Source organism: Lepidothrix coronata, unplaced genomic scaffold (genome assembly GCF_001604755.1).
Source record: "Lepidothrix coronata isolate B3197 unplaced genomic scaffold, Lepidothrix_coronata-1.0 Scaffold5, whole genome shotgun sequence".
Classification (NCBI taxonomy): domain Eukaryota; kingdom Metazoa; phylum Chordata; class Aves; order Passeriformes; family Pipridae; genus Lepidothrix; species Lepidothrix coronata.
In genome coordinates, this window is record NW_016690185.1 from 5,979,795 (window position 1) to 6,002,190 (window position 22,396).

A 22,396-nucleotide genomic window follows, 5' to 3' on the forward strand; every position below is an offset into this window, starting at 1 on the left:
GCGGGCGGGGAGCGGGCGGGGAGCGGGCGGGGAGCGGGCGGGGAGCGGGCGGGGAGCGGGCGGGGAGCGGGCGGGGCGCTCCGCCCGTTAGTGCCACAAAACGAAACGGCGAAGGCACCCGTTCCGTCGCTCTGTGGGCGGTGACAGGAGGAGGAAGCAGCAGGGGCGTCTCCGCCCCGCCCCACCGGCGGCAGGGGCGGGGTTCTCCGCAGGGCGCAGTCGGCCGCCGCCAGCACAGCAGGTTTAGAGCGGTGGCGAGGCAGGGGTGGGCCGGACCGGGTTAGCAGCACGCTGCCTCCCGCCCGCCTGCGGAGCGCTGCCCCAAGCGCGTCCCGTGCTGCGCCCCGAGCGTCACCCCCGTGCCCGCGCCGCCGGGCGGAGGCGGGCAGAGCTCTGCGGCCGCCCCGCTCCCGCTCGGTACCTGCAGCGGGCGCCGCCGCCCCTCCGGCCGGGTTCCCGCCACCGCAGCTCCCTCACCGGCAGGAGGAGCGGCTCCGTCCCCGCCCCCTCCGCGCCGCTCCACGGGCGGGCCCGGGGGCGCTTCCCGCGGGTGCCTCAGCGGCGGCGGGAGAAGCGGCCCTCCCGGGAGCGGCTGAGGGGCGGTGGGCCCCGGCTCCACGCCAGTCAGCGCTCCGTGGGCTCGGGGAACACTGCAGCTGCCCAGCCTCTCGGGAACAACAGATCCACCTACGGGTTCTCCTTCCAGTATTGCCGCACTTTGTTGTTTGCATAAATATCTCTGTTCCGTCGCTGCAAAGAGGCGCTGCTCCTGTGTACAAGGGGCGGAAGGGGGACTGTACGGCAGGGGCAGCCCCCAGGCAGCTGGAGCTGCTTTTTACAAGTCCTCCCCCGCGGTTTACAGGCACCACAAAGTCTAAATAGGACTTCTTAAAAAGCGGACTGCATAACAAACCAGCCATTTCTCCCTCCCTCGAAGTCTGAGGAGTTTAGGGATTATATTGTTAATATAACCAGAAAATAGGTTTTCCTGGAGGCTCTAAAGCTTTCGCTTTTGCCCAGTGTTGTTTTGAAAATTTCGTACCTCTGTGTTCTCCCCCCCCCATCGTGTATAGTAACGCAGTGACATACTTTAGCTATTTGAAATATTTTGTCTTTTAATTGATTCTATTTCAAAATTGTGTTCCAGGCATAAGGAGTGAAACCGGTTCCCAGTTTCTCCAGCAGCATGTCTGTTTCCTCCAGTTACTTTGCAGCACGTGTGCACACTTCTAACAACTCTGTGCTTGCATGTTTGAGTTCTGTCCTCATTGGGTTCAGTGTAAGTAGACTGTCTTCTGAATTACTACATGTATTTTCTTGGTTCCTCTGACAATGCGTTTGAGTATCGTTCTCATATATCCATTCAAGTCTTGCAACATCACAGAGCATAACTTAATCTGCGTAACTTCAAAATGTTGAAGAATCCTAAAAGTTCTCCACTGAGTTCCTCAGTCCCAGGACCTCCCACTGTTGGCCTGTATTAATGGTGAATTATTGATAGGCAATCAAAACAAAAAGCACTGCTCATTTAGAACACTTTTTGTTTTAAGATATTACAATATCACCAACATATGCTCTCTAATAAATGTACACAATTTGTATTTTAATACAAATTTTTAGGGTTGGTGGACAGGAAAATCAACACTTTTCAACCAACCAACCACAACAACAGCCCCCCCCAAACCCCAATAAACTTCAGATCCCTTATTTTCATGTTATGATGTATGACTTCAATGTGTAAAGTAACTGCCTTACCAGCCCTAATAAAACTAAGTTAATTAATTTGAATGTCTAACATGTTTTTTTTTTTTTTCTCCAAGTCATATTTGAATGTGTTATCTTAATGAATAAGAAAGCTGCAGTGGTTCACCTCTTGACTATATTGAATATCTCACCATCCATGAGTTCATCCTCGTGTGGAACTTTACAGGTGGTTTAAGTTACAGATCATATTTCTCTGAATTGCTACTTCACAAGCTATTGGAAGAGGATTTCTGCATCTAACTCCTGCTGGGTGAACCCGTGGATGGAACTTTAGTTACCTCTCCTGCATTGTTTGCAAATACATTCTTCTTCAGGCTACCTGTAGATGTTTCCTAAATCCTTACCTGAAGGAAATAGTGTTTACAGTAAAAGTCCAAAACTGCTTCAGGTGGTTATAAAGAGGAAATGTTTTAATTCCTAGGTATGTCTCTAGAAGAAAAATACATTGGGCTTTATAAAATGGTCCTGTTGTAACAAAGTTAATAGATATGGTTGCAAAAGCACTGCTGAGATCTGCACTTAATATATAAAGTGATCACTGTGAAAATTCAAAACAAGCCCTGTCTCCAGTATATGCTTTCAGCATCAGCTTTACTCGGTTTATAGTGCTGTCTTGCAAGGTAGAAAGCCTGGCTGCTTTTTTTCTAAAGACGAGACACAGTTATTACTGCATGTTTGTTACCACAGTTACTTGGCTTCTGGTATGGCAGAGGTGTCATCTTTGTGATTTACTGGAGGTGTCCATGTGTGCTTCCTCAGACTGCTCTTTGTAGCTTAAACAACTAGAGTAGTATGAAAAACAATGCAGCAGCCTGCAACTGGGGCAGCTGATTTTTATAACTACGGAGCAAGGAGCTGATGTTGGTACGTAAAGGCTGCGATTAGGTAGTGGTTCCTACAAAAAAACCCCGAAAGTTATTTATCATCCTATTATTATCTAATAATAACCAGTAACTGGTATGTGTTTAGCTGAATAATGAAGAAATGTTTGCTCAGCAAGAAGTCATCCAAAAATATATTATGCCCATTTGAAAATCCATGAGTGGCCTCTTTTGAAATCATGGTGCAAAATAGGACAGGAAAAAGTAATTGTTTCAAACGAGTGGATGGAGAAGTGCTGGCAGTTACCAGCTTGAAAAGCTCTCTTGTTCTGAGCTTGGAATGCTTTCCTGGTTTGTCTCTGCTTTCCGCTTGGAATGGCTCTCCTGCATAAATCCGTATTACGTTTTTGCTTTCAGGTCACTTCTGATAGTCTTGTGCAGTAATAAAGAAAGAGACAAAGACTTAGAAGTCCTCTGTTTATCAGTTTTACAGAACATAGTGTGTGCCCTCAATATGGGTATGTCCCAGGAGAGTACAGGAACTGCCCATAATACTATGGCTGGTGTGGCTGGTACACATCTCATTTGTGTGCAATCGGGGCAGTACCAGCAAGGCTGCACAAGAGCTGAGAAGGGCTCATGGATGCCACAGGTAAGGTAAAGATTTAGTCTAAGCAGTGTGAATATGTTTGGATGTTCACATAGCTGTAAAACTTGGGCTTCAGGCTCTGCCCTAAAGCGTGTCTCTTGCCAGCTGTGGGTGAGGCTGCCTGTGGTGGTTCAGTCAGCCTGAAGTGTGCTGATTCTGCTTTGTGCCCAGCCATCACACAGATAATCTATGACTGAAGTTAAACAGCTGTAGTTCCAGGTAAAGAATCAGCCACTCTCTAAACTTTTCTGTTCATGTGTCAGGTTGACTGTGGAAGGCCTGCTAAGGTCAGAGAGAACAACTCACTGTTGTAATGAAGCCAGATTTTGGTAGTCATTATTGAATGATGCTTTTATTTTCTTAAGCTTAACTCTTCATGTTCCCCAGCAACACTGCTATCAGTGCCACTGGCAGCAGCTACTTCTCGTTGTGTTCAACTAGCTATTGTGAACAGACCACTACACTGTGCTCAACTCTGTCTGCCTTAGTGACAGACTATTTACAAACTCATCCTTAAGACCCTGCAGGACTCCATAGTGGATCAATAGTTCACCTCATTAGGTCCCACCATTAACCTGGGAACTTGCAGTGCAATTTGTGCAGTCAGCAAAGCTTGAGTTATCTAATAGTGTATGTGCTTGAAAATTAGAAATGTTAACACAGTTGTGCAGTAGAAAAAAGCCCAGTGTTGAACCCAGCAAATAACAAGTTCTATGAAAACAAGAAATGGAGTTCAGCAGTTGGTCAGACAAAGAGCAAAACTTGTTTCAGCTTGGCTGCCTGGTTTTGTTACACTGTCCAGTACTATCCACAGGTGCACTTACTGTGATGTATCCTAAGAAATGGATGTTTATTTACATGACACAAATACACTGCAAAGTAAATAATTTTTAGAACTGCAAGATGATTTCTGTATATTGTACATGTATATTGTACATGTTAATTAGTTACTTCCATTTAAAGATTTTGCCAGGGAATGTGTGCAGGAATAAAACTGATACAATGCCCAACACCCAAAAGTAGCTAAACAACAACACTACAAATTTTCACTGTAGTAAAAAAAAAAAAAGTTTAGCATTTGCCTATGGAGATCATGAGAAAAACAGAAGTGAAAATTTATTTAGACTAAGAATGTTAAAAACTCAATGCTATGGACTCATGTAATTTGTATCCAGTGCTTCTCTTAGGACTAGTGTTTTCCTTGAAGTCTGAGGTAAATGTAGTACACACATGCTGAAGTAACTGAAACAATGCAAAGGGAAGCCAGTCAATATGATAAAGTGATTTCCACGTTGGTGCTGATTGCAGCTTGGTTTTCAACAATCTTTGGGATTTTTTTCCCCCAAGTATACCTTCTGGGTAGAATTCCTGCTGCAGAAAAAAAGCCATGCAGTTCTTGGGACATAATTCTTCCCTGTGCTGTGAGATTGTGTCAGAAGGGTTGGCTAGAGGAGTTTTCTGCTGAACTGGAAAATTCACTGGCATTCAAACTCTTATCACAGATGTACATGGAGCAATCTAGACCGTGTCGAACCTGCCCTTAAGACTGATTTTTACAATGATGTTCTGATGAAATGTAGAAATCTTCTGCATTTTGCCCCTGTATCAAGTACAGCCTATTCCTTCTTCCATAGGAAAAGACAGTAAAGATTGAAATATTACGTCCTTGTTTCCTCTTTGACCTTTTATTTGTTCTTTCTGAATAGAATTAAAGGGTCATGGGAATTAGTTACACTAAGTGTTGGTAATGAGATTTGATGTGTCGGAATGCAGAGAGAGAGTTCCTGAGAGCCAAAAGACTTTCCCACTGTTGTAACTAATACTATGCCACTTTATGCTAACTCTGTACCTCCTTACTCAGAGTTGTCTGTTGAGCTTGGAAATGCTGCACACATGTGTGAGCAGAGACTTTGCAGAATTCTCTGCACAACTGACTGGACTCACGAATATGCACACTTCTAGGTTTTTCCAGAATACCAGATACTGCAAAGATCAGGAGCACAATAGCATAGTGATCATCTAAGTAACTGTATTAATCCCCAAATCCAGATATTAACTTCTTTTAGGAATACATTTTACAGACTTCTCAATGCCATTTGGTAGAAAATAAATTTTTTCCAAATTTCTTCTGTGGTTTTTTTTTTTGGTTGTGTTTTTTTTGGTTTTGGTTTTTTGTTTGTTTGTTTTTGTTTTTTGTTTGAATAGACTGATTTGGCAGTGGTACAGCTGCTGACTGTGGCAGACACAGTAACTGTGTCCTTCTTAACTTTCTTTTCTTTTCTAGTAAAAAAACAATGGGCACAGCTTTTACTGAATAAGTAAATGTAGATATTATCATCTTTGTATTAGTGTTCAGTTATTCATTCCATAAGTACAAATGCACAAATGAAGTGGAGGATAGGAGAAAAAGGCTGATCCCTTGCAAAGCATGCAAGAAAAAATACGCGACACTCACTTCAGAACATTGTAACAAAATGATCTAGTGAATTTTATTTTGGGTAACAGCCAAGAAATCTGACATTTTGCCCAATATGGCTTTCTTCTAAAATTAAAAAGTTGCATATACCTACAGTTGAGTCCACCAGCTACCGAAAATCTGCTGTATACATCTTTAATCCATGGCAGCATCACCAGAATACAGCTTTCAGTGGTGTTTTCAAGCTGAATTATAAGATAGAAGTTTTTAAATGTGCATTTAGAAGATTTTTATATTATTTATATGAAAACATACAAATTTTTCATTTATACATATACTACATATAAAACTCATTTTAATTAGCAAGTATCTTCATCTGGGTATTTATCTTTGTGCATATAGCAAAAAAAGGATGTAGTTAGGGCTTCAGATGAAATATTAAAGTTCAAGACCTTTGTATATGCTAACTAGAACCTTATTCAAATAACTCAAACTTTTTTTCTTGCTTTTAAAAGATAAGAGATTCAGCTTAAAAATACATTCATAAAACAAAGACAATGTTCTCCCTGAGACTACCAGTGTGAGTTACTTTGTGGTAATCTTTGAATGAAAAAATATAAAAAAGACAATAAGCTCTGGTTTTCTATATGCTACAACAAATTTCTCGAGCAACACTGACATCATAAAAGGTACAGATTGGAGAATCATGCTCACTAGCTGAAAAAACATTTTCATATATCAGTTTAAGAAGAAGAAAAGAAATTAATATAGACAAAGGAAGGTGACTAATTTTTAAGGAAACATCTGTACTGTAGTATGAATAAATGGGAAAAAGTTGGGTCATTGCTTTGTTTGCTTGTTTGGGACTTTCTTTTTTTATTTCAGACATGACTTTTATCCAAAGCAGGACTATATGCTCAAAATGTAGATTCTTGATTTATGCAGAGATACTTAGCAGAGTTTTCTAAATATATCGAGCATTTGTTTTTGTTAATATTCATAAAAGAAATATAGAACCTGTGAAAACAGTTTCTGTTTAAATTCAGTGATAAAATATTTGATTATAATGAGATGGCAAAGCCTCATGAGCAATAAGTGAGGAGTCAACCCCCAACCCCAGTGAACAGCTCCTGGTTTGTGGCTTTTTTCATCCTCTATCAGAATGACTCTGCTTTGAAGGCCAGCAGCTATGCTAGTTTTATTTAGCATTCTTCCTTTTAAATGTTAGACAGATTTTAAACTGCTACAAAGTAACAGAAGTGGGATGCATTAAACATATCCTGCTCAAATTGGAGAGAGAGTGCAAGATACATACCTTTTCCTTTTACAATTTAAGTTGTATTTATAGTAACCATGCAATTATGTTATTCAGGGGAAAAGCCTTACCTGAAATCAAAGAAAGCATTTATAAGGAAAAAGGGGGAAAGCATTGTTTGTTCTACCAAAATTTATTATGTAGTAATTACAAAGTTTAAAGATTCTTCCATTTTAAATAAAAATAATAGTTATAATTACACATATTGTATAGTATCATGTCAAGTGATTTCAACAAATATAACATGAAATACAGTGCAGTTTCAAATCAGAAAGACAATTACTTTCTCATTCACAGTGTTTGACAAATTACAGGATAGCTTGTTCACATGAGGGTTTACTTAAGGTCATGCTCTTATAAACAGTCCACATCACGCTGTGCCACAAAAAGAAATCATCTCTCAGAACGTGAAGTATCGGGCAAACCACTCCTGGCGTTGTGGATCTGGTGAAGCCACTGGTGAGGCATCAGTCGGAGGAGGGCTAAATTCACAGAAAGAAAAAAAACCACAATTATCCCACAACTACACAAAAAGTACAACTATTAGGAGAAAAAAAAGAATCACAGAGAATATTCAGTAAGGAACAGTCTGTTTTTCCATGGATTAATTATCAGTGTGCCCCAGGACATGATTTAACGTCTCCCTATAGAATCTGTGATCATCCACTCCATTGGAGAGCATCAGCAGCACAGACAAGTCAGTTCAGAAACCACATTAGAGACTGGGCAAATAATGTTTTGGAAAACATAATTTAGAATCTCATAAATAACTGTAGGTTTTCAGGAAGAATAAAAAGAGTTTTCTTGGAAAAGCGTGACTGTAGAAGGTCCTCTTTTAGCATCCTTTTCCTGTGGTAAAGTTAATTTCGAAAAATATGATGCGAGCATCATATTTGTAGCCATGTGCTCACAAAGACTGGCTGGCAACTGAACAGAAATACACACTATTTTAATAGTTAACACCGATCATGAATATCACTTGCATTGTTGCTCATGCACACAATTAGAATATGCTCATATACTAGGAAAAAAGAAACTACTGTGCTACAAACAGGATTTGGTTTCTCTTTTAACATTCTCACAAAATGAGCAGGAGAGAATAATTTATAGTAGTTTACACAATTAACTTCCTTTATCAATAAAAATTGGTAATAAAAGTTATCTTGATTATTGGATAATACAGGGCAAAAACCAACTTGGAGTGAAAACTCCAGCATCACAGTTCATGGGGTCATTCACATGCATGTTATAGATATCTGAGCATACTCATGCACATCACATGCACAGGAAAAAAATTAGCAACAGTACTTTTTTTCTTTCTTAAATTGTTTTCTTGAAAAATATTGTTTTCCCTTATCTATTTTGGATTCTATCATTTGTTTCCCTTTATAATTAGCAGTTGCTAGGTATGTGATCTTTTGCATTACATCAAAGGAGAGAGCAAATAACCAACAGTGGAACCACTAATTAGACATCATTTTAAGTTGTCAACTTAGAGGTAAGAGATCAGCACCTACTAAATACAGAGTACAGCACTTCGGTGCATTTAATATGTGGGCACATCAAGCTAAAAGATTAAAATCCTGCCTCTAAAATGCCATTTTTAAGTTATTCAATTCAATAGATTATTTTGTGAAAGAATTATTTGAGACTTTAATTCTGGTTTTGATTACTGGAAGCTCAGCATTAAGCACCTAAGCCTACACAATTCCTGTTGCTGTAGGAAGGTTACTCATATGAAACAATTTGATACAGGTGAGGAAAGGGGAAACATAAAACATTCACGTAGCACGGAAAATAATTTTCTTACGTAAAAATCATTATCACATAATACTGAATAAAAGAAATTCCGTGCTCGTATCAATTCCTAAATGAAAATCAGTAAATAACACAAACATTTAAAACAATTGTTCATATATGTAAACAATTGAAAGCACATGAATTCTGTTAGGGTATTTATAAAGGTTTTCAAAGTTCAAGGTTTAGGAAAAAGTGAGAGAATACTTCATATTTCAACAAGGTCTGCAATAAAAAGGAATACTATAAAGAGGTTATAAATACAATGTAAAAATTAAAATGCCATAAGAGTACTTGTACCTCTGAAAGGCCGATAAAGCAAGTGGGATTCAGCTCAATAGGAATGCAAAATTTTTCTGAGTTAAGCAAAAAAAAAAAAGAAAAAAAAAAGATTGGTGAGGCAGTGCTCACCTCAAAAACGTCTTGGGCTCTTTGGGTGGCATTGGCTGTGGTAGTGGTTTGCTGCTGTTGAACTCAATATCGTGGATGGGTGAGTTAGGAATGGGGTCCAGGCGATTAGGATGTCCATTGCCCACCACTCCGCTAGATTCCAGAGCACTTAGATTGGGGACACTCACAAACCTGTTTGTTGATTTATCGTTCTTCTTCTTTTGCTGCATTAAAAATAACAAATGTAAGGAAGCCTTCTTGCACCTGGACAGACGAGGACATTGGCAAACTTAAAAGTTTTATTGATGGCTGGTTTGGAGGTTTTTTTGAAGGAGAGATTGTGACAGACTGGCCCCTTTTTCCAATTGTAGTTATCCTGTTTGCTTTGACGAGACCTGAACGCCACAGATTTTCACAGAAAAATCAAATTTCTGATCAAGATGATTAAATTATTGTGACTTAGCATAATAATCAATGAGTATGTCATAGGAGGTCTTTCAATATAACATTTTGCTCTACTTAAACATTGGACATTGACAATCTTGTGGAAAACTTCCTCTCAGTCTGCTAAACCTTTCATGTTTACTCAAAACTTTTCTTGATATCTTTCACAGTAATCAACACCCTCATGGTCAGCAAGCATTACAGCAATATGGCTGAAGATATAAATATTACTGTACAGGACTTCAGTTTCTTGAATAAGGAAAAAGCCAGGCTTTGATGCCGTTACAGCTGTCACTTCTGGACACCAGGTGGCACAACTGAACATTTTTCTTTTTGTAATACTCTCTGTACTTCTCCTGATAGCATTTCAAGGGACTCAAAATACTGAAGAAATTTATTTTTATATCACTATTCTACATTCCAGAACACATCACACAAAGAAGTCAGTATTCAACCTCTCTATAGATGTTTTAATGTAGAAGGATGTTTCAAATAATTCTATAGCTTTTTTTTTTTAAAATGGCTGTGTGACAAGAAACCTTGTGTATTTTCTGACTTCTATCAAATATTCCACATCCACAATAAAATATTAATATTATAAGCATCTCATTTCTAAAAATAGGATTTTTTAACATACCCAGAGCAATGAAAAAATACCTCATAAATATAATGAATTATGTATTATTTGAATATATAATAAATAATTTCCTTCAATTACCTACATGCAACCCTAACAAGGCAGCTAGGAGAAGAACCCTTAAGGGCTTATGAACTACACAAATCTGAACGGAAGTGAAAGACGAGTGCAATCTTGTGTTGTTTCTATATTACATTTTCCGGCAGAATTCCACTTGAAACAGGAGAGCTGCTCTATTCAAGGGTGGGCGCAAGTTCAAATAGAGACAGAGAGTCTTATTGTTTGTTTGCACTTTCTTCTCTGTAGCTCTCTGCTGGCTTTGATTTCAGTGCCCAGCCTCTCTGGGCTGGCAGAGGCAAATGCTACTAATTGCAGCCACACTGGTGGATGTGTTTGTCAAAATATAACTAAAAACCCTCAACAATTTAACCAAATGCTATAATAGAAAAAAATCTTTTCTAGGCATCACAATGAAAGATCATCAGCTACAAAGGATTAAACTAAGATTGTCCCATACACTTCTGCTTTAGTAGCTCAAGAAGCAAGAAATATTATGATGGAAGAAATAGTTTGGTAAAAGTAACCAACTGCACGTAAAATACACTTGCAAGGCAATATACGTTGTAACTGAAACAGTGTGTTAAACAAACTGTAGTTAAATCTGTGTGCTCCACAGGTGGCCCATTTCTGGAAAATATAAGTTATCCCCATAAGTGCTTAGAAAAATACTGCAATTTATATAACATTCTCTATAAAAAAAAAATCTGTGCTTCTGAAGTGGTCAAATCTGGAAAGAGAAAATTGTGTGTATTGTTTCCATGAAATTCATGCAAAGTATTAAGAAACTTCAGATGTAACAATATAACACTAAACAGATCCATTGCATAAATTAGAGAAGCAGTAATACATACTGCAATGGCTGTAATTTTGTATTAATATGCAAAGCCTGTAGTAACTCATAAATTCTGTCTTTCCTTTTAAAAAAGGAAAAGAGAATGAGATTTTCAGTTTCTCTGGAATTCATTCTCCAATAACACAGCACATGCTTTGACAAAATAAAGTAACATAGTCCACGACTCATGAAATGAGAGGTCAGAATGTTCTGGCATACAAGACACTTTTAAAGTCTAAACAGTTTTGAGTGATAGAAGCATATTATAAAAATATATGAATTATCACTACAGAAATCTGATGTTAAAAGTACTTTTGCCAAACACTTCAGATTTCACACAAAACAAGCTTATATACTAGATGGTTACATTTCACATCTTTATAAATGAATGGTTCAGACAACTTCCAAAATTTTTATAAAACCAAAGCATTCAAATTGTATCTGGATGTCCTGGTATTGTCTCTACTGGGCCTGAACTAAGTTCTTTTATGCAGTTAGGATAAAAATTGGGCATCCACAGATAAGCTTGTGAGATCTGCCGGGCTCCTGAAAATCATAGGAGAATATTGACATTTTGCAGCTGAGCTTGTGCAGAAGTGTGAAATACGTTGATCTGATGTGAAACTGCAATAAGGCTTGGCTAAATAGCACAGCCTGATCCCAAATAGTGGAGCCAGAACTCCTTTTAAATAATGGGAGCCTGAACCCTCATCACTAAAGCACTCAGGCATCTGAACTGCTCATGTTGTGCCCCTTGGGTTAGCCTGTTTCAGAACCTTCCAGAGTTCTTCTGCCTCTACAGCTGGGACAAAATCTATTCCCCTTCCATGCAGGTGAAATAACCCATGGGTTATCACAAGGAGGAAGGAAATGTCAGAGGACTCATTCTTATTCCTGAAGTGGTGAAAAGAAATAGAATTAAGGTACCTTACTACAGTCTATTCACGTTCCTCATGATGGAATGCTGCTGGCATTTGAAATGACAGGAAGGCTACTATGCCTATGCGTACAGTAGCCTTCCCTGGCTGCTATTCAGCAGGATGGAGAGAACTGGAAAAGGTGGCTACTGAAGTGCTTTGACTTGTATAGGTGGTGACAACAACTGAGAAGGCTAGAGACTGACTTCTGCCTCCTGCTGCCTCCACTGTCCATACCTGGTTTGTCACTCCAGTGCTCCAGTCTTACTCTACACCTTTCCTCATTCAAACTTATCCTATGTCCTTCTCACACTCTTCCCCTTCCACTTTTTACCCTTATTCCCTTCCTTTTAGTGTCACCTGTCCCTCTGTATTTCTAATGCTCTTCCATCCTGAGCACTTTCTCAAAATTGCTAAGTGCCCTTGCACTTTCCAAAATAACCAAGAAAAATTATGAAACTGAAAAACAGTTAGGGGTGTCACTGCTTTCTATTGTATGCTACAGTTCTGCCCTCTGTTGCCTTTCTGTCACTTTTCAATTTTGATTTTGCAGTTTTGTGAGAAGGAACTGTGTTTTACGTCATATACATCAAGCAAACCAGGGCAACAGCATCAGTGGATCTCTCAACAACACAAAAGAAACAAACCTACACAGAAATAAGTAGAGACAAATGGAAAACTATGTTTCTTGTTTTGAACATGTCTTTTAAGAGTGATTTATGTACAGATGCAGGCACACACACATACACATATATTTCTTCCTTTTACTGTATCTTAAGTTTAGATGTCTTTTTCTTTACTTTAGCAATGAAGTCCATGGAACATACCTTCACCAATGGATTAATAACACCAACATTAGGGCTTGTATTAAACATTTTGTTGTAGTTAGTCTCCCTGTCAACTAGTTCCAGCTGATAGAACTTTTTGTCCTCCTAAAAAGAACAACAAATAGAAACTTCTTTTTATGCATTTTCAATCAGTTAGTGGCCAAATCTGCCTATAAAATGTTCTCAAATAAATTTATGCTTACATTTTAAAATAAACTGGTAATTCTAAAAATTGCATTTCATGTTTTATATATTATTATATGTCATAATTTAAATAATTTCTATTTCTGTAGTTGTACGGTCCTGAGAGTGAGCATAGCCTAATGTGTTATGTGCTAGGAAAGACTCAGTATAGTTAACTTTTGATCTTTAATTAATTTTAATTTCCTCATTCCTTCTTGCTTCTTAATTAAGATCTAATTAGACTAGCCCGAGTAATGGTGCTGTGCTCTGAATTTGGGAAGCTCAGTGGATCAGGATATTGGCCTTAAAAATCTCACAGAAGAGACTATTTCATATATGGCTTACATGGCCGGCTTATTCCAGGACTGGAGACAGAAGACATCTGATCGAGGACACACCCAAATATTTCTGTAATAATGTATTATGCTTGATTGTGGAAAACACTCTGTATCTTATTAGCTTTACTATCATGAGTAATTGGAACCACAGGAATAATGCGTTAAAGAATATGAATAACATGCTAGCAGGATTGGTTCTTTATACACATTTCAAACACTCTGAATTAGATTAATTTTTGTATCTGTCAAGATATTACACCAAGAGAGCATAGAAGTCTTACAATCAATTTCTTTATGAGCTGGTCCCGCTCTGCAATTAGGTCTTTCAGTTCTGAGATAAGCTGCAAGTCTTCTGGTCTTGATTCTCTGTTTTTATATTTTTCTTCCATTTCTTCTAAACTTTATAGAAAAGAAGAATACCCTCTTTAGCCTGATCCAGTGATAAATGATGAGTGAATAGTCGCATTTTTGATTAGTACAAAAGACAGTTCAAGGAGTAAAAACAGAAGATATCTTTCTTATCGTCCTGAAGGAAATTAATTTCTATGTTCTCATTCAGCTTTAGACAGTTAAGAAACAAAAAAACCCATAAAACCCCAATAACAATAACTTTTTCTCCAGCAACTAATAATCTGGGCAAAATTCTAAAAACTTAACATCCTTCCTGTGCATGCAGTACTATGTATTTGAAAAAGGCCTCTTGGAAGTCAGCCTGAAAATAAGGCATTCAAAACCACAATATGGACAGGAGAGAAGACATAGCTAAAATCAATTCTTATGTAAAACATAGGGACTACATAGCACTATATTTAATATTAATGTACATTTAAAAAGGTGGCAATTCACTTTCCTAATGAGGAAAAACAACAGTATCTTTTTTTTTTTTTTAAATTTTAAAAGAAGACTACTCTGATAAAGATGCATGCTTGTGATAATGGAGAAACTGGATAGACAGAAAAAGCTGGCAGCATCTTCCTCAGTTCATGTGGAACATACTGGAACAAAGATATCCAAGAACACTGAAGACTAACAGGTAACTAACTCCTCTCCACAAAAGCAACTTAGTACCATTAGAGATGAAATAAAGGAATGAGCTGCAAAACAAAAGCAATAACACTTGGATATTAGGATATCTAGATTAAGAGAAATGTAACAACTGATAAACATTTGAAAAAAAAGGAAGAAATTTGAAATGCCTGGTGGGAAAGCATTAAAGGAGAGAAGTGAAATAAGCCAACTGAGAGGAATTGTACAAATAACTGCACAAATATCCTTTTTACTTAAAGAACAAGTTTTGAAGACAGGACAATTTCAAATGACCGTGTCTCCTTTAAACAAATACAATGCTCATGACGCTAAACATTGTTTCCAAGGAAAATACTAAAATACTTGTCTCACATATTCAGCCCTCATGTAGACTAGCAAGCCAAGTTTCAGAACAGATTCAGGAAATTTAACAAACTTAATGAAAAAAGAAAAAAAATCCCAATCAAACGCTGAGAAAAATCTATGAATTTAAATCATCTAACTCAAGTCAAACTTAGTTCCACAAGACACTTGGAAGTAGACATAATTTCTCACTTTAGATAAATATTTTCTCTTCAAAATCAACTATATGACTTTTACTTTGATTTGCAACTGAAAATGCAGCTAATATTAAATTGTATTGATAACCTTCAAATAACCTGTACATATTCTGATGAGATTATATAATGTATTTACATAAAACAATATGAATGAGAACAACATGACTGTTTTTACTTGCAGAGAAGGCATTTGACTCAGCAGAACAGAAATAGCCACAGCTGGCTTAATTTTTGTGTATACATTTTATGCTGGGTTAAGCTATTGTATACAGATCTCCAGAGTATAGCACATAGTTACGCATAGCTGTCATTTAATTTTCAGATACTTCAAAGAACTGGGTTTATTTTTCTATTTCAAATAGATAATTTGTAATTTAAGGACTCTAGTTACACAGCCTGATTAATGACATCCACTCTCAATTATTTTAAGATTCTCCATTTCACAGAAGTTCTTGAGGCCATGCTTTAGGTGAGGCTGAACCTGGAAACAGTTACTTGAGAAATAGCTACGTAAAACTCCTCCTTTTTTTTTTTTTTTTTTTAATTTATTTGCTTTTTTACATAGTTTCCTCTTTGGACAGCTTCTTGCTTCAGTGTAAGCAGAGAGATACATTGGAAGTCAGGTCAGGGCATCCTGGATGATGCTTCTGACTTTAGGCCAGTGGCTGCTTCCTTGCAGCTCTAAGTTGAGCAAGAACCAGGAGTAAGGAGCCAGCAAATTCAGAAAATTTCTGGACACTCCAAAGCAAACAACTAAATGTGAAAAAAACCTAGGGTAGACAGTTCCAAAGCCTAGTTCTGGTGCTCATAGGTCCCTTTCTCATACAAAATAAATGCAGCAAACAGGAAGTAGCTTACATCTAATTTACTGAATGGCAAGTTACCACATTTATCAGGGCATAACAGTGTGCATGTGGATGATTACAAGGCAGTGAGAACTAGAATTTTATACCCATCTTATGTGAGGACAATTTCTGAGTGCTCATTATCAAGAAAAAATTAGATGCATTTGGGCTTTATTGTTAATTTTTAACTGATATTTACTTTGAAGACTTAGAACCAATTCTTTTCTCTGCCATAAATCCTTTGTGCTGCAAATACAAATCCCTCAGTGACAAATTTGTGGCAGGAAGCCCTCAGTGCAGTATGAAAACTGTGACCAAGTTGGTTACACATCACAGAGATACAGAATGATGTGAAAAACAGGAAAACAGTAGCTAGACAACATACTAACATGACTTCTGCCCAGACGTGGTCTAATCTCAGGTGGCATTTTGACTATGAGAAACACTAAGTATTCTCTTTATGTTATGCTCATACAATCCATTTCAGACACTAACTTTCCTTTTCTTAGCAAACCTGAAAATGTTTGCATTACTCATGCTATAATCTCACTTCTCAGTAGCAAATTTTATAAACTGTTTATAAACTTGTAGAAGCTCTTGTGTTCTCAAAAAAGATGTATTGAAGTTTGAGAAAAAAATATTTGAAGTAATGTTTTCTCCAATTTTCTAGGACTTGCACAGATTTAATATCTTCCCTACCTGAAATTTTTGGTCTCAAACCCCTAACAATTTATCTCACTACATTCCCCTAAAGATTACAGAATTGTGTTGCCTAAAGAATGCAAGACTGGGCCCCATACTTGATTGAGGTATTTGTACATCTGCACCTCTGCAAAATCTTCAGGAACTTATGGATACACTCAAATGCAGCTACATACAAATTTTTTTAATGCAACAAAACTTACGAAATCTGTAAAGCTGAATTAATTTCCTTGAGCAGCTCTTGGGTCTTATTAAAATCTGCCAGCATGCTTTGTTTCTCTCTGATGTGATCTGCTGTCAAGACATCCAGCTCTTTCTCATGTTTCTTGCTTAAATCTTGCTCATGCATCCTGTTTAATTTATTTTTTGTTAAAAAAAGAGTTATTCTAAAATCAGACTTGTTTGTTCATCATGATTTTCTGCCATGCTTCTAATGGCTTTTACACAATATCAGAAAACAAATCAGAAGGAATTACTCATTCATCAAACCCACTACTTACTGTTCTCCAATCTTCTAGCTTATTTCATGGAAAATGCATCTCCTTTAATGCTTTTTTAAATAAACAAACATAATGAATTTGAAAAAAAAAACAAACACCAAAAACCAACACTTGAGCAAACTGTTACTAAAATATGCCAAAATGTATCACTGAAATGCAGCTTACGTTTATGGTAATATTCACTAAGTTTACTACTAGCAGGAATAGCTTTTCCTAAAGAAGACTAAATGATATATAACATCACTTGATTAAGAGGATAAATTAAGAATTGCAAATGGTAAAATTTCATAGGTAAAACAATAAGTGAAACAATACACATTTGAGTTTAGAGTGAAGAAATTCATACCTGATCTGTTGGTTGGATTCACTGTGTATTCTAAGAATTTCTTTCCCTTTAAACTCTAATTCCTTTGTCAATGCACTTATATTTTCATGAAGATGCAAAATCTCTTTGTCCAATTCAGCTATATGATGGTCTCGGTGTCTCAGTTCATCTTGCAGATCTGATATTCGGCATAAAAATTCTTTCTCCTATAAGAAATATAAAATATTTATATTTTATATATAAATATAAAGCATTTAAATATAAAAAATATTTTAGATAGACTTGTGTCTCAGAAGCACAATACTTGCTTCTGTATTGTGAGCTGAGCAGAAGTTTCCATTCAATATACAATTTTTTCAGTTTTAGATGCTGATACAAATTATAATTAAAATGAAGGGGTTCTTTTTTATTGTGTACAAGTGCAAAGAAAGAAGAAATAAGAGTTATGTAACAAGCAATTTCCATTTGCCAAAAAAGTTAAAACCTGTCATTGTCATTGCCAGTTAAAATTTGTGTAGCTCATCACATTTTCCTTCTGCCCACACACACAACAAAAAAAACAGGTATTGCTAAGAACCAGGGGCCCGGGCATTTAGCGTTTTCTGCCTTGTCAGCATACACTCCAGAGAAACTTTTTTTCCTTTACAGACCCATTCAATGGGAGAAAATTACTCAAGATGTATGCCCTGCACGAACAAACACTGATTCAGAGGTCTCTTATCTTACAAATATATAAAAGGGTCATAAATATTTTGCAGCAGAATATGTACTAAATAGTTTATGTAATATTTATATTGCTTTCAATAATAAAAGTCATTCTTTTTACATAAGAAACTACAATAAAGTTAATATCTGGGAAACGCATCTGGAGCCCATTTAACTGGCTTTGATAATGCCTCTCATCAGTTAAGAAAAGTCTGTAATGAAAACCATCTTTTCCAGAGTTTTCTGTTTCCACCTATTCCACTTCTTACAGTTTCAGAATGATTAATAACCATATAGTTTGTACAGAGAGAAAATCAGTAGATATTTCAAAGTAGTTTTAGGTATAATTGTGTTTTGTGCCTTTCTGTCTCCAGGAAATACAAATATATCCCAATGCACAAATTTTACAGGGCATCTTTAAGAACAGACCATTAAAAATAACTATCTACCTCTCTCTATATAGACTATGTTAAAGTTATAGGAAAAAGCAGTGGAAAAGTTACATCCACATATTTAAATATTTCAAAAAGTAGACTACTCTACATCTATTTCAACTCCGATCCTGTGAACTGATAAGCATTCTAACACAAGAAAACACAATTACTTGCTTTGCCCTCAGTACAACTCGAGCTTGTGCTTAGCAGATCATTATACTGAGTCCAAAAGTACAGGGTATGTGGTTGGATCAAACACTGGCTCTTGTAATTTAAACTTTTTTTTCTGACATCTCCTTTAGATGTCAGACTCTAGGCTTAAACAACACATGACTGAAAATATATCCTCCTAAATCCTTCATGACAGTACTACATTTTTGGCTCTAGTGCTAACACTTTTAAATCAGCAAGGAAGAGATAAAGAAGGGCTCATCTCTGACTGCCTCTGTTTTTCTGTAAAGGCTATGTCCAGCTAAGCCTGCTTACTCTTTTAAATATATTTCTTAAACTACTTCTCCTCCGTGGTGCTGGACTACTAGTAAATCTATCTTGAAAAGCCTATTGTGTAGGCAAATAAAGAGGTAGTTTTCTGGTCCTTGTACTTCCAAGAGTCTGGATTCCTCTCAATAGAGATTAAACTTTGAATTTTTAGTTACCAGTGGAAAAACTAATAGTGTATAAAATGAAAATGAAAGGTAAAAGTGAACGAATTAATTTCCTACTGAAAGCAAAGGTAGTCCATACTGTCTCTGGGGTTTTGTTCTAGGGGTTTTTTTTGTGCCTTTATTTTTTTAAGAAATAGTTGCAAGCTGTTACATCATATTCTGTTTTCGTTATATGTTAATTAATCTTTTCTAATTTGGCTACTGAGACAAAAAGAGACAGATACCTCTTAAGTTTGAAACAATCATGGTTGGTTATAAGCAACCACTTTTTTTTCCATATCACTTAGACTTCAAAGAGAAACAGCTTTTTCCTTTTAAGTCCTGCTGGCAGTTGAGGATAAGTACAATTTTGCAAGAATGGGCACTTGCATCCCACAGCAAGCCACTGTGCTCCCAGACGGCTGCACATTTCTGAGAGGAAACTGCCTTGATACGGGAGACTTTAGTAGGCTTCGAATGAAGTTTGTAGAAGGAAAAAAATGCTAAGCAAGAAAGTTTAGGAAACTGGTAGGAATGCATTAGCTGCTGGTGTCAGGTAACTTGGAAGGATTACATGTTTGTCGTTTGTTCACAACAGTTCTTTCCTCCAGCTAAGAGAAAAACAGACACTGATCATGCCGTCTTACAGTCAGTTGCCAGCCATGCCCCTTACCTGTCGCCTGCCGATTTCTATGCTCCTTTCGAGCTCCATTTTGGCAGCTACCAGTTCTTGTTGATGGTTGTGCCTCAGCTGGTCAATTGCTGCTGCATGCTGATGATTGAGCTCTGAGCGCAAGGAAGCTGGTTACCGGGAACAAACAGAAAAGTTTATTTTGGAAATCTTTACATTTACAATAACAGTCCAGCTCCCTCTAGTATTGTGGCTGACCTAACACACTCTGTTTACACCAGCTAAGCAATTGTCCTGTCATTCTATTCCTGTTACTTTCTGAAATGTTCTCCATCAGGAACTTTGGTGGCTTACTTCTTCCAAAAAAAACTAGATAAGATAGGATAAGGGTGAGATATTTCAAAAGTGAACAGTTTGGACTTACCTGTTAATGCTTATACTGATTTTAAGAGGGACATTTAGGTCAACACTGAATGACTTTCAGATACACTATAGTGTTATAACACACACACATACACACATATAGTTGTGCATCTATATTTGCATGAGTAGAAATAAAGTTTTTTAACCCATTTTCAAATTTGAAAATAGTATACCTAACATAGCTTTTCCTTCATCCTCCAGCTCAAATCGTAGAGTCTGAAGTTCCTGTTCCATCTCCAATTTAAAGCCTTCCATGGCTTGTTTATGTGTTTCTTTCAGTGCATGAAGTTCTTCTGAGTGCTTCTGTTGTAAACGTTCTTCTAATTCCTACGAAATCAAAATTGACAGAATTTATTCTATACAAACTTAAAAAAAGTCTAAAATATTACACAATAAACAACTGAAAACAAAAAGCAGGCATTGACTTACTCTAGAAATTTTTAAAAATGCACTAATTTACCTCATATTTTCTTATCCTACTACTACATTTCTCTTTTCAGTGGCTCATGGTTATCAAGATGACCTGGACACAAAAGCCCTGTTCTGCTCACAGCTGGAAAAGATTAAAAAACCAATCTATGGATATATGTATAATAGCAAGCACTGTCATGAAGTGCAGATCCATAGATGGGGTTAGTGTGCACACAATACACATTTGGAGATTTTGCTCCCTGAGGACACCCACGTTTACTCCCTACTGAATTGTATGAAGCATAATGTTCCTGCTGCACACCTTCTGGTTTGATTTTGAACAAAAGGAATCCACCTTGCGTCCTCCAAGACCAGTCTATAATGTGAACCAAAATACATTAAGGGTGGCTAACGGGAAAACTGACTGCAAAAGTGCACTTTAGATCTGAACTTAAAAAACCTTAAGACATCCCCTCATTAAGTACCATGCACTGCCAACTTTCATTTTTAAAGATGTTTTAGTCAAGGTTTTAAAAAAATATCTTGGGTGAGACACGAAAATTATCTTGCAAGTCGCAGAACATAGCTTATACAATTTTTAACATAATGAAAATATAGAATACATTGAAAAGGAGTCAATTGACAAAAAATACATGCCAAATTAAGTAACTGCAATAGAAAATTCTTAGAGTATACTATTAAGGGTAACAATGTCAAACTACCATAAAGAAATACATATGTTGATAATAATTTTACATATATATATATATTTATACACCCACCTATATACATGCATATAAAGCAAGATATGAAACAATGCTAATGTCAGAGATGATTTTAAATATGCCTTGCTCAGATTTAACTGGATAACAATATTACTGTAATACATAATCTGAAATAGAAATTTAGTAGTTACGTGGATACTGTTCTTTACTAATTCCAACTGTGTACATAAAATGCTACAATGGCAACATTCTCTATAGAATTTGGAATAACCATATGAACATGCCTTTTGTTCTTGCTCTTTTGTTTCTTCCATGTTTTGAAAGGCAAGGATATGGGCTTCCTGAAGGGACTTATGCCTTTGCTGATGCTCCTCTTCTAATTCCTGGATCTCCTGAGTCAGCCTCTGTCGCTCCTGACTGAACTGGGCTTGTAGCTGTTGTAAAGAGCTCTGTGACTGGGAAAGCTGCATCTCCAGATTCTGCTTCAGTAAGGAGATCTAATCCACAAGAGAACAGCAAATATCTGTTAGTCATTAATACTAAAATCAACTGTAAAGAAAACATTCAAAAGAAGAAAACACTTGAAATTTTAAAGCCACTGTTAGCTGAAAGACAGACAAGCAATGTCATCCATGTATGAATTTGCTGTTAATATTATATGTCAGAGATACAATAACTACATTTTAATGATTTTGTAAGGATTATCACATTGGTTAGTTTATACTAGAGTACTGCCTGTAACACAATTTTTCATGGCCAGATTCTCAAAAATTATTTCTAGGTTTTATATAAAAGATCAATAAAAATGACACTATCAAGGTCTGAAATCAACCACTTGATTGTTAAACTATTCTTCAGGGGAACATTCATTCTCCAAGGATAATCTTGTGCTTGGATAGGTGAGGACAGCCTGTGACATCTACACTGATGGATTTTTGTATCCTTTATCACAGATATATCACAGAATATTCTGAGTTGGAAGGGACCCACAAGGATCATCGAGTCCAAGTTTTAGGTGAATGGCCCATAGGGATATTGGACCCACAACCTTGGTGTTATTAGCACCAGGCTCTAA

The 22,396-nt window shown here is 37.1% G+C and overlaps 2 protein-coding genes and 1 long non-coding RNA gene across 14 annotated transcripts in view; 1 reads left to right on the forward strand and 2 right to left on the reverse strand.

The window, feature by feature from the left end:
• The window catches only part of MCM9 (minichromosome maintenance 9 homologous recombination repair factor), a 48,722-nt gene extending 48,257 nt beyond the window's left edge, over nucleotides 1-465 (reverse strand). For all 6 annotated transcript variants that reach the window (XR_001876911.1, XM_017828022.1, XM_017828033.1 and 3 more), the window contains exon 1: nucleotides 422-465. The gene's annotated coding sequence lies outside the window, so the exon portion shown is untranslated. The remainder of the gene's footprint in view (nucleotides 1-421) is intronic.
• On the forward strand, nucleotides 80-21,754 carry LOC108503803. Of its 2 annotated transcripts, XR_001876917.1 has the most exons (5): nucleotides 80-241; nucleotides 1,148-1,279; nucleotides 3,071-3,237; nucleotides 14,291-14,423; nucleotides 21,646-21,749. It is a non-coding gene; the product is annotated as an uncharacterized LOC108503803 (long non-coding RNA). The 2 variants fall into 2 exon arrangements; XR_001876918.1 differs by lacking the exon at nucleotides 14,291-14,423 and having other exon boundaries at nucleotides 21,646-21,754.
• The window catches only part of FAM184A (family with sequence similarity 184 member A), a 77,744-nt gene continuing 60,925 nt past the window's right edge, over nucleotides 5,578-22,396 (reverse strand). For 2 of the 6 annotated variants that reach the window (XM_017828113.1, XM_017828102.1), the window contains 8 exons: nucleotides 21,606-21,818; nucleotides 20,359-20,512; nucleotides 19,805-19,932; nucleotides 17,370-17,554; nucleotides 13,672-13,789; nucleotides 12,870-12,974; nucleotides 9,174-9,376; nucleotides 5,579-7,447 (listed from right to left, as the gene is read on the reverse strand). In XM_017828113.1, the coding sequence (XP_017683602.1) occupies nucleotides 7,366-7,447; nucleotides 9,174-9,376; nucleotides 12,870-12,974; nucleotides 13,672-13,789; nucleotides 17,370-17,554; nucleotides 19,805-19,932; nucleotides 20,359-20,512; nucleotides 21,606-21,818 (1,188 nt within the window). In that variant the 3' untranslated portion in view covers nucleotides 5,579-7,365. Of the gene's footprint in view, nucleotides 7,448-9,173; nucleotides 9,377-12,869; nucleotides 12,975-13,671; nucleotides 13,790-16,726; nucleotides 16,874-17,369; nucleotides 17,555-19,804; nucleotides 19,933-20,358; nucleotides 20,513-21,605; nucleotides 21,819-22,396 lie in introns of all 6 variants that reach the window. The other 4 variants (XM_017828078.1, XM_017828086.1, XM_017828093.1 and 1 more) reach the window with 4 other exon arrangements.